The sequence below is a fragment of the Artemia sp. Qi Xiang Cuo genome, chromosome 3 (assembly GCF_049724085.1).
Source record: "Artemia sp. Qi Xiang Cuo chromosome 3, ASM4972408v1, whole genome shotgun sequence".
NCBI classification, from domain to species: Eukaryota; Metazoa; Arthropoda; class Branchiopoda; order Anostraca; family Artemiidae; genus Artemia; species Artemia sp. Qi Xiang Cuo.
The window spans coordinates 76,372,615-76,385,220 of record NC_142796.1 but is presented as its reverse complement, the minus strand read 5'-3'; the positions used below and the strand labels follow the sequence as shown (position 1 = coordinate 76,385,220).

At 36.2% G+C, this 12,606-nt stretch overlaps 1 protein-coding gene across 1 annotated transcript in view; it reads right to left on the bottom strand.

Annotated features, from left to right (window-relative positions):
* The window catches only part of Dna2 (DNA replication helicase/nuclease 2), a 114,171-nt gene that overhangs the window by 21,308 nt on the left and 80,257 nt on the right, over window positions 1-12,606 (bottom strand). Inside the window, exons 14-15 of the mRNA XM_089086583.1 lie at window positions 8,626-8,777; window positions 6,038-6,282 (exon numbers count right to left, since the gene is read on the bottom strand). Of these exons, the coding sequence (XP_088942709.1) occupies window positions 6,038-6,282; window positions 8,626-8,777 (397 nt within the window). The remainder of the gene's footprint in view (window positions 1-6,037; window positions 6,283-8,625; window positions 8,778-12,606) is intronic.

Genomic DNA, 12,606 nt, shown 5'->3' with positions numbered 1-12,606 from the left:
AAGCCAAGGTCTATCGTGACCTAAAATGAAAAAAAGCTTTTTGAATAATAAAAATTTGTATATATATATTATCGCCCTTTGACACTGAATTCAGAAACGTACCTATTCTCCATCTTAAGAGTAAAAAACAAAAGTTAATTCAAAATTAAAACTATTACTTTTAATAGTGAATCAAGTAATCTAAAATTATAAAGAAGATGGATGAAAACAAATTTATGAGAATTCCAACAAAGAAGCTACAAAAACCTCGAAAACGGTGATCGATCGAATTGAAAAGTATTTCTTTAGAATTAATATGGTAAAAACCGCCAAACCAGGTTTTTAGCCCTCCATATTAAACATTGAAGAACAACCCATCTTAGCTTGATATTGTTCCCTTTCTACTTTTTTTTTCTTCCCTGCTGCTAAGAGGTTGCTGCATTAAAACTGAATTTTTCACAAAATCTGCATTTTTTGGTGGCATTTCCCCATTATTATCTTATAACGTTATGTTATTTAACGTCATGACATATGGCACTTCCCCATTATTATCTTATGACGTTATGCTATTTCACGTCATGAAGGCTAAAATTCTACTTAAGAGAAAAAAGTATGATTATAAAGGAAATTGAAGAGGTTGAGAGGTTTAGATATCTTGGGAGCCTAGTGAGCACCGATGGAAGTCCTGAGCATGAAATTCAAAGACGTGTCGCATGCGCAGGACGCGCCTTTCATAAGTTAAGAAACGTTTGGAGAAGTGCTACTTTTTCTTTGAAGCTGAAATTGGGGCTTTTCAATAGTAATGTCCTGTCAGTACTAATGAATGGTTCTAAAAGCTGGGCGCTGACAAAACACAGCTAGAGAAAAGAATAATAAGTTTTGAAAATAATTGTCTTTGACGGATTTTCAGAATCAACTGGACGGACAAAATTACCCACTAATTCATTAGAAAGAAGACTAAACAGCTACTCGGTATTGATTAAGTCATAAGCAGTCGGTGGCGATATTCGGTAAAAAACTGTAGATGGCGTTTTGAATTCAGTAGAATTTTCTGTAAGCCAGTAGTTGCCACAAAAGTCTCATGGTCCAAATACATGACCGCAAAAATCCGGCAGTTTTTCCATCCAAATCGTTCAAAGTTACAAAAATGGAATTTCGCCAAGATTTGAAACTTCTTTCTCTTATAGCTGGCTAGTTAAACGTACCTAATTCCCAATACCTCAGACAAAAAAAGTCGCAGACACAACTATATTAAAATTTGGGTATGACTACCCGTTGACCTCGAATCAAAAATTACAATTTGTAGCGGAATTCTCTGATTATTTCGTGAAATATTCCAAGGAAAGAGTGAATACAATATTTTCAATAGGATTCCGGTTTTTCCGTAGATTCCGCAAGTGCGTTCTTTTGTCCATAGACATACATCAAATACCGTAGATCTGGAAACACTACGGAAAAATCCGTAGAAGAGGAAATACTGGATTGTGGTCTAAACAACAAATTAGCCAGGCTGAAGAGAAACTATTACAAAGGACCGTGGGCGGTTTCCGGTAGGCAGCAGCCTATCCTATAGGCTTAGGAGGTGGTCCTTATGTTTCCTTTGCAGAAGCTTAATGAAGACTGAAATGCAAGATTTTCATGTGCACCCTGAATCTTAAAAGTCGAAACCGCAAAAAGTGGCCACATATGAAAATTTATATTTTGCTCTCTTCGTTAGCCTTTAGTCAAGTGGAGGGAGGAGTAAATAAAAAGAAATTAAAGACATTAAGATGGGGAAGTCTCCTAAAACTTCGACAGTGACGAAAGAGCATCCGCTTTTTTGTGGAAAATCAGAACACGTTGTGTACATGCAGGTTGTCAAAAGGGCGTAACTCAGGAATGACTGACGGTAATACATACACGCTATTACTAATACTATTACCGCTACTACTACTACTCCAACTATTCCTTCTATTAAAACTACCATTAAGAGTATTAAGGTGAAAATTTCAGAAAATGTTAAGGGGGAAGTTGAAATAAGTTAAAACACACTAAGAACATACAGGTTATCAAAAGGGCATAACGACAATATCATAGCAACAGCAAATAATATTAAGTTGATACTTCCAGGGTTGATGAGGGGGATGTCCAACTAACCAGGAACGTATCAAGGATTTTTTTCGGGGGAGGGGATTACAAAAAAAGACTTTAAAAAACGCATCAAAAACTTGGTTATACGCATTTTTTGTGTTTTTACGAGCCGCAAAAACATTTCGGGGGGAGGGGGTTCAAACCCTCTAACACCCCTGGATACGGCCTTGCAACTAAACAAAAGTCAATATATGCATACTACTACCGCTGCTACTGTTAGTACTAGTTCTAATCGTACTACTTCTACTACTACTGGTAATACTTCCATTATTACTACCATTATTACTCTAGCTACTACTACTGTGACTAGTAACACAGCTAAGGCTAAGGTTATGAAGGTGAAAATTTCAAAAAATATTTCAAGAAGGTGTTAATTTCAAGAATTGAGGGGAAGTTGAACTGAACCAAAACACACTTTCTGCATGCAGGTTACCAAACGAAAGTATCAGCAATATCTTAGGAACGACTTTTAATATGAACTTGAAACTTGTAGGGGGATGTGGGGGATGTTAAAAACTACCCAAAAGACAACATTTGAATATTAATACTACCACTTCCACTGTGACCCCTGCTACAACTACTGCTACAAAAGCTTAGAGTATTAAGGTGAAAATTTGAGGGGATATTTAGATAGTGTTGAACTAAATCAAAGCACACTATGTGCGGGCAGATTGTCAAAAAGACGTATCTGCAATGCCCCACCATCAGTCTTAGCTATAAAGTTGAAACTTTTGGAGTGTGTTAAGGGAAGTGTCGAAAAAAACAACAAAAGGTGCTATGTGTATAGTGCTACTAATATTACTAATAACACTACAACTACAACTATTGCTAAAACTGAAGCTAAAGGTATTAAGGTGGAGTTTTCAGAGAATATTTAGGGGGATGTTGAACTAAATCAAAACATACTATGAGCATGTAGATTGTCAAAGGGGTTTACCAGTAATATGTGCATCGGTTACTACGGGGGAGGGAGGGTTTTGAGCCTCAGAAAGGGCAGTTTTGTACCCAAATTCTCTAACTCTGTTTTAGCCAACGGATCAATATAAGACAATTTTTTTAGAGGGGGAGAATGGGGTTAAAATTATTCCCTAATTTGCCTTGTTTCCTGAGATTGTTTTCATGTTTTGATTGTACTTTGGACGGATTATTCTGTCCATTTTCTTGAGATAGTCTTTTTCTCTGTAACATAAGAGTTTACATTTAAATTTTGGTTGGCGAATATGAAGAAAAACCGGGAGCGGGGGAGGGGTAACAATATGAGCAGCACTAGGAAATGTACCTGATGAAGGTGTCGATGAATTCGCCCTGAAAACTGTGGAAATTGTACCTTTGTCAATAGTTTTTTTTACAAAAGAACAGCTATTGATTTTGTAGTTGGATGCTTTTGGATATTTAGGATACATTTCATAATAAATTGACAATACATTAACTCATATTGTTTTTCTTTTTTGGCATTGTGATCCGATTATTATACTATGAAATAAGTACAATAAGCCATAAAAAGCACAAAACTTGAAAGAATTTTATGAATAGCAAAGAGGTACATCCTATAATGGGGAGGGGAATAAGGAGACTTCAAAGCATTGGTAGAACTAGTGATCATTTCATTTGGGAAGATGTGCAACCACTAAATAGACAAAAGAACTAATGTTGAAATATTTCACTTTTGGAGAAACAAAAATTGATATTAGTGACCATAGAACCTTATAAAAGTGACTAATTTTGTTTGAATTGTATTTAAAATTAAACAACAAAAAAACAAAGTAAACAGCAAAACCGTTTATGTTTCAAAAATGTGTGAACAGTTTCATCGAAAAATCAAATTATGCAGTACCTTGTGACAATGCAGAGGATAAGGCCGTGACTCACACTTAAGGGTTTTCCGGTTCAATCCTTCATGTCACAAGGAAAGCTGTTTGAAAAGGTAGGAAATCAAATTTTTTTAAGACTAATTTTTAAGACATAACAAGCTATTTTTTTTCTTTTTTTGAAAAGTTTACCTGTATCTGTGAGCATCTAGCTTAAGACGATATTTCTGATGTAAATAAACAGAGCAGTGTTTATACCGGCCACAATTTCATATTCTTAATTCAATTTCTTTACATTTAGACAAAGCTGTATAATGGTGCATCAGGAGGAGAGCCACAATCGATGGAGAGGGTATGTGGACTTTTGTGTAGACAAGAGAGTGTGCTTGATTCTCAAAAAATCACCTTGTCAGGAATAGAAGAATAACTATTGATTGGAGGCTTTTGGGCATTTTGGATACTTTTGAAGACAAAATGATAATAGATAATCACATTTACATTCATGAAAACGTTTTCACTCGTTTGTCATTCGAGAATAACATCTTCTACAATTTACTTTATGAGCATATAAATACAAAATGCCTTTCCATGAAAAAAAATAGTTGGTAGTAGCAACAACTTATGCAAAAAAACATAAACAAAATCGGTGGGTAGCGCACCAAAGCGTTGCTTGCGAGGGGTAACAAGTAACAAGAAAATAAAAACAACACCAAATATATTGTACAAGGAATGGTGAAAACATGTAGGTTACTGAGAAATAAAACATAACTTAAGTACACTCAATAAAATTATATATTGCCATGATCCTTGAGCAGGGTATTCCCCGCCAAGAATATCTAAAAACGAGTTTCGCCTGGCGATCGGTTGCCACATGGAATAGATTGCCGGCAGAGGTAATCCCGCAAAATCATTCCCTTGACCCGTTCAAAAGAAGGTATAACAAATACCTCAGTGTTGTAAAATGAGGTAATTACCAGGACTAGCGGCAAATCATCACTTGTGATGGACCCTTCAAGCCTGTAATAAAAAAAAAAAATCCCGAAGCAACAATAACTCTAAAAAAAACGAATAAAAACCAATTAATAACAAAAACAAACAAGTCAATTAATGTTTTCTACCCATCACTATAAATATGTTGACATTGTATTTCAATCTGTTTTGAAGGTATATTTATCGGTTAGCCTCATACGTTACTCAAATTTAAATTGATGAATTTGCATTTTTTTAACACTAACGCCAAGCTTACTCCAAAGCTGAATCCTCCTATATATAATTGAAAAATAATGCTGTTTTTGGGGATTTCCTATACCCCACACACAAATAACATGTGTCTGTAGTCCTGAATGGTCAATAAGTAACTCAGCAGAGGTGTGCATTAGTTCAAAGGATTTTGCTGAGAAATTACAGGGTGGGATAGCACTATCACAGCTGATGCATATAAAATACATCTAAGTAAACATCACCTGTGCTATGGGATGTCCCATATGACTACTGGAAGGCATCATACCAAATCCTACATCAGAGAAGGGAATATAAGCTTTATCTTCAAAATCACTATTATTTATTCTCAACTGGGAACAGTGAACAGTATGGGAAAATATGCTTAGACAATTTTGAGATCATACATTGTGATTTTTCATTTTATTTCTTTTCAAAATGGCCTACGCTGAGAGTAGTTCAGTTTATTTAATTGTTAGTTTTTCTGGCTGCTTATTTTTTTGTAATTGTGCGAGCCTGTTTTTTTTTTCTTAGGGAATTAAAGCTCAACTGATTTTTTTTTTAATTAGTCGATTAAAACTGCAAATTTAAAACCTTTCGGAAACTTGGCATTATGAGAGATTCACGGATCCAAGATTCTAGGCTAGACAATTTAGTATCATAACTAAATTAGCAGAAACAAAAAACAATTGTAAATGATACCATAGTATAGTATAGGGTGGGAGAGCTGGGGGGGGGGGGTACAGAAGACCTTTAAAGAGGAAAGCGAGTATTCTAAATCAAAAGTAGGGGAGGGACAATGACCATTAGAGGGGAAATTTAGCACCGTATACAACACTCCCCATCCTCCTCTGTGCTTCCACAAATTTTAATATACTGATTTTCTTCCTTCGTTTACTAACCTTGCTTTTATAAAAAGCTTCCAAATCTTTTACGCTAGTTATATCCTGCGTCAATATCGCCTCACTATATGGTAATATTTCGTGGTGAATCCTGGATGTTTTCCCGATTCGAATAAAATCCACATTACGTGCTTTCAACTTCAATAAAATGTTGTCAACAGCTGAATGGGTGTAGGCGGTAACTAACACTGATTTACCCAGCTGAACACTAATTTCAACGAGGCCTACAATCAATGAAGTTTTACCTAAAAATAAAGGTTAGAATAGAAGACCTGTTAGACGCAAGCAAGTTATGATAGTAGCTCTTACAAAGAACTTACGCTGATGGAAGAACAATATAGACATAGAATAACTATAGTGGAGTTTCAAAATCAGGTACAAAAAAAAATTATTTTTATGCTGAATCAGAATTTGTTTTTTCTCGACTCGTTGCATCTTCTAAGCAGTTAGGTAACTTTTACACCACTTGAGCTTGATGTAAAGCCAAACTGAGCGTACATCTTAAATTAAATCGATATTTAGTCATATTATTTTGTGGTTAAATATTTTATTTTACTTCGCAGAATGTCATCAATGCTGTGTTTCTACTTAACATAGCATTGATGTTCATATAGTCCTGATGTTCACTACTTAAATGTTTCCACTTAACAGCACGGAAATGAGCATGCAAAGCTTGTGATGAATCTTGAGTTGTGTGTGGGCCAAATTCATGCCATCTGAAATAGTGGATATTAGATTACTAACACTTTGGTAGTTGCTGCCCCAGCGATATTTTAGTGGGGCCCTGAAGCACTCTTTACCCTTCCTAAGGGCCCAAGTGGCACGAGACGAAGGGATTGGCTTGGTCAAAAGAGAGGCGCGTGAGTCCTCAGGTGAGCCAAAGTCTCCACTTAACATGTTCACTACTGCTCATTGATGCTCATTTAGTTCTGATGTTCACTACTTAAATGTTTCCACTTAACAGCAGAAAAAAGATCAGTTTTATAATCCAGACAGAAACAGAGTTATAATAAGAAGCTTAACTTTCTTTGAACAAACTCATACTCCATATTATTTTAAATAAATTTAAACCCTCAATCTCAATAGTCGGAGTTTCCATCTTCGCCACTTTCAAAGAAAATCTTGTCTCTCTTAGATCTTAACTGATAGCTTTTCATCATCTTAAGGGCTAAGCACACGTAGCTGATTTCGTGAACCGATTTCAGCATCAGTGGACAAACGATAGCGATAAGAACAATGTGTCGCAAGAAAAATTTATTGCGCAAAATTTTCAAAACAAAAAGTCATGGACACAAATAGTCAACTGGAGTTTATTAATAATTGCTTGATTGATATCAGCTCAGTTCTCAGTTTAGTTCTCAGCTCAGTAATGGGGTCTTTCACCACAGATACCTCTGGTTGACTATTTATTTGTATTACTATTTTTTTGTGATGATCATGATCAAAATCAGCGCTGATTTTGTAAATCGGCGCCGAAACTAGCAAATTTTTCAAGCTCAAATCGACGCCGATTTCTTTTAAAACCGGCGCTGATTTGGAAATCAGTTCCCGAAATCAGCTACGTGTGCCCAGCCCTTCAGCTCCAACAAATTGCCATCAGTTACTGATGCACTGATTAGAAACTTGAAAATAGGTTTATCAGTGAAAGTCACACTCTGTGCCATTTTTTTTATATATATGAATTGAAGTTTCAACCATCCACCTCATATCACACGGATTTTGCCATTTTCCACTTTGTTTCATTGACATTCAATTTATCAAGCTGTGACAAATATACCCCCCCTCCCCCTGAAGCAAATTTGTGCATAAGTGCCTACTTCAAACTAACATTTTTTTGGATAATCCGTCCCGACTCTGGGCGGCTGATAGGGATATACGAACGTAATCAAAATCCCGTTACAGAATTTTATCAATTATGCTCTTTTTTATTTATTCTTACTTGTCTAACCTTCCTGCTATGTTGACCAGGCGTTTTTGAGATGAGGAGCGAATTAGTAAAAATATCGGAAAATATGGGCAAAGATATAATTTCAAGGTACATACCTCCCTCAATCTCTCGAGCATTATAATTTAACAAGGTGGGGAACTAGGAAAATGAAAATACCTTCATAGATCCCAATTTGGGCCAAAAATGTATTTCTGTAAACTTGTTGCCCAAGGACAACTGGAGCACAGCTTTTCAACAAGTCTCTCCCTCCTCATGCAATCATTCATCTATCGTGTGACATACAGAATCCTGGATTTTATTTCAAAACATCAAATTGCCAAGCCCAAAACAAAACGGTGCATATCACACGACATTTAGTAGGCTTCTAACACATCAGCCAGTAATTAAAATGCAGAATGGTTCAAGATATTATTCCTGTGGCAGTTAGGTTCGGCCATTTGCATTTTCCTCACCCAATTAGGGACATTTATACAAGGGTATTTTTATTAATTATACGGCGTAATTATATATACCTTGCATTAATCAAAAATTATATAAGCCACATGAAAAAAGCTAAAGATTAAACAAGGTACACTTTTAGACTTAACTGTGACACATAAAAAAAAATACTAAAAGAGGATAAATAAAAAACAACACTTACCAGTTCCAGGCATTCCCTTAATTAGTAAGTAATCATTCGCTAAGAGACTTTTGAGCAAGGCTTTCTGTTGTATCACATTCAGACTTCTAAGAGCTTTTTTTCCCTTAACAGCTACTTCTTTAGGCAAAAGCTTCCTTGCAGTTGGATCAGATCTGAAAAGTAATTTGATGTGTGAAATAGTTGAAAATTACAACTGACATGGAAGAATGAAAATCAGCAATGATGTTTAAGTACCAAGGAAGTCTGATCAGCAGTCACTGGCAAAAACCCAAAACCAACTACTTATTTCAGAAAAGTATTTATTAATCTGAGAGCTGTTTATGTTTAATTATTGATTGTTTGTAGAGCATAGCCTTAATAAGCATAAGTATTACAGAAGCCTTAATTGGATGGACAATATTCTTCTGCATCAGAAACATCATTGAATTACTGCAATAGAAACGAAACAACCAAACTGCTGTAATCTAAGTTAACACAACGCCAAAACAGAGCAACAAAAAAAGTATAAAAAAAATCAAAAATGTACTGGTATCCATTTCCAAAAGAAGATAATAATTGAGTTGATCCCTCTACCTTCCCGGCAACAAATTTATATTACTACTGCTGCTACTGATACCTCAGAGTAGCACCCAGTCATCTAAGGCCAACACAGCTACGCACGCTCCTCCTCAATCCCAATCTAATCAAAGCCTCCCTCTTTACACACTCCCAAGAAAATCCCATTTCTCTTGAATCTTTCCCAAAAACATCCTTCTGCCCTTCTCGGGGACGACCTGATTCTCGTTTGGCCCTAGACGGTTGGGCAACAAGAACTATCTTTGGCATTCTGTCATCCTTCATCTGCAGAGCGTGGCCTGGCCATCTCAACCTTTCTCTCATCGTAGCTCTAAAAAGCAGGATTGAACTATATTTTCGTACAGCTTAATGTTCGAGATACTGTCGAATAACCAAAACAATCTGTAGGCAATTCCTCTGGAAAACCTCTAGAAAATCCTCATCCGTCTATCGGAGCACCCACGCTTCAGGGCCCTATATGCCCATGTCATCACTGTGGCTTCCAATATTTTAATCTTGGTTCGCAGACTTATCTTCCTATTCTTCCGAACCTTTTTCAACTGTAAAAAAAACACCCTTGGCCTCGGCTATTCTACTTTTAACGTTTTCAGGGGACTTACCGTGTTTACTAATAATACTAACAAGGTAAGTGAAGCTGCCCACTTGATCCATCTTCTCCTTACCCAGTATCTTATTGCGTGAGGTATTCACCTTGAGTTGTTCCTAGTCTTAGCGACTAGTTTTCAAACCTATTCTTACATCCTGAACTTTCAAAACCGTGTTCTCCTATTCTTTTCCTGCGCTTCTTAGGACAAAGTCTATTAAAATGATCCATATAGATGGGGATGGGACGCGACCCTGCTCAACTCTTGATTTAATACGAAACCAGCTACTACCCTCATTTCATACCTTAACTGCAGCAATATTATTCTCGTATATAGCACTAATCACTATCTATTTATCTGGTTGCCATACAAGGATAGGACCTTCACTAAAGCTCGTCTATCAGCTGAATCAAACGCTTGTTCATAATCTAGAAAACTGATGACTAAAGGGGTTTGGTGACTCAGACATTTTTCAATTATTAATCAAAGAGTGAAAATTTGGTCGAGCATCCTCTCCCCTTCCTAAAACAACACTGTTCTTCTCTTAAAACATCATGTACAGTATCCCTAAGTCTAAAAAGTATCATCATACTAAGTAATTTGCTCCATACAGAAATCAAACTATCTACAATTATCATTCGCACTCTTGTTACCTTTCTTATAGAGGAGTCTAATTAGAGTTTTCCTGAAATCGCTAGGTACTTCCCCCCTTTTAAAAAATTATGTTCATAATATTTAGTAATATATCTATATTTTCATATTTATAGTACAAATTTATAGTTCTAGCACATATTAAGAAGATACGATCAAAACTGTTCCAAGAGCCGATGGTAATAGTCCTAAGAAGAAAAAAAAATATTTGAGCACGTTCGATTTCTTAAGAAAAAACTGTAGCTTTTTTTGTAAAGTTTAATAAGAGTGTTTTCTTATCCATTCAACCACAAACAAATAAATATTTAGTTATGGCAAATTCTCAGATGGAGCTATATAAAATGAACTATTTATTTCAGGCCTTTATTTGTCTCAATTATATATAGCAGAACGAAAATTTCTGTAATTCTTGTTGCAATACGTGCAGAAATTACCTAAAAAATATTTTTCAAACTACAAGAACAACAGAGTATATTTAAAAAAGCATAAAGAATACGGCATTGCACTTTATAGTCCCTAGTGGCAGTTCTCATCTCCGTTTCATGAGCCTTCATCCAGGAAGTACAATGGGGAACAACTGAGTACAGCTACACACGTGGACAGATACTTAAACCGTGAATGGTTAGACTGTTGCTCAAACCATGTACTACACTAACGCCGAAAGTATTACCATTTCACTGAGGTCACATCTCACCCATATTTGCCATTTCAATTATCCAAGCTCAAGTTTTCTTTTCTACAGTGAGATTATGCTGTATTTTTTTCTTTTCTAGAGAAGATTAGACGCTTAGAAAAGGAAAATAAACCTGATTTTTGGAATTCAGTTTGGGAGAGACTATTTTTACCTCTTATCTTGTGCTTTAATTAATATAGAGTATCCCCTCCCCACCAAAAAAAGAATTACTAGTTATAAGTCGTCAATTCTTTTCCTCCGCTTTTAGGGTCAAACTTGTAATTATACAAAAAAATTCCTTAGCTGAAGAATAAAGAATGCAATAAATACTATTTGGAGTGCCAAGGAGGTTCATTACAATTCAGAAGATGCTATCACAACAGTCTAGTAGTTCAAAGCACCTTGGCTTCACAAATGTAAATTATTATAGAAGAAGCTAATGTTGATTGTAGTTAACATCAACAGTTCTCCTAAATATTACTTGTGAGCTCTATAAGAAGTTCCATGAACTTGAAGCTTATAAATTATTCGACCCAAGAAATACCGTGTCGGTTAATATTTACCTCTGACCTTAGATCAACAACGAGACAGTGCCTCCAGCGGCACCCCGGGCATCAACAAGGAGCATCCAGCCTTTCCGGTGTCCTGCTGTTTCTAGGTCATCTCCCCCTTGGGTTTCAGGCACGTATAAAGAGTGAGGTCTTAATGATATGTGCAGTGTAGGTGATTCCACGAATAGCTTCTTCCCTCAATCCTGCAAGTTGCCACTGAATTTTTTTTTTTTGGGGGGGGGGCAAGGTTCCTATCCAAATGACACGATTTGGGCATAGCCCGACTCTGCTGTCGAGTGCGAAGGTGGTAGTGTAAGTTTTACACGAAGTGAGAAGATGATCAATGACTAGATTATCCTTATCCTTTTAAAAGCTCTACTTGGTTGGCCTTCGCAGGACACTACTTGTCCCTACAATGAGTATGTATTTTTGACGATGATTCGAAGCATTCATTTTGAACCACTTATACCTGCTGTTCATTAGAATGCTTAATTAGGACTGGACTGGGGTTCATGTTTATACCTTAATCGTTGGTATTCCTAAATACAAAGTCAATTAATGTGATGAAGGTGAAGCCTTTCTTAGCTCTTGAGAAAATCTTGTAGTATTGTGTTGAACCTTCAGACATGTGGACAGGACCATCAGTCTTCACAAACCTAGTTGTGATTATTCTAGTGATCATTGATGAAAATTATAGTGAGAGAGTATCTTTTAAAGATTTTCTCTGTTGAGAGAGCAAATCGCTTTTCAAATTCAACGAATATCATGAACAGTTTAGACTATAATTCACAGGATTTTTCAACAGGAATACAAGCTCTGCACAGAAGCAGATAGCTCTAAAGCCCTTCTGTTCGTGTCTAAGTTTGCCATCCGGTTTTGGCTAGTTCCGTTTGAAAACAATGCGAGAAAGCCGTTTTTCTTGTATAGTGTAGACTCATCCAATGTT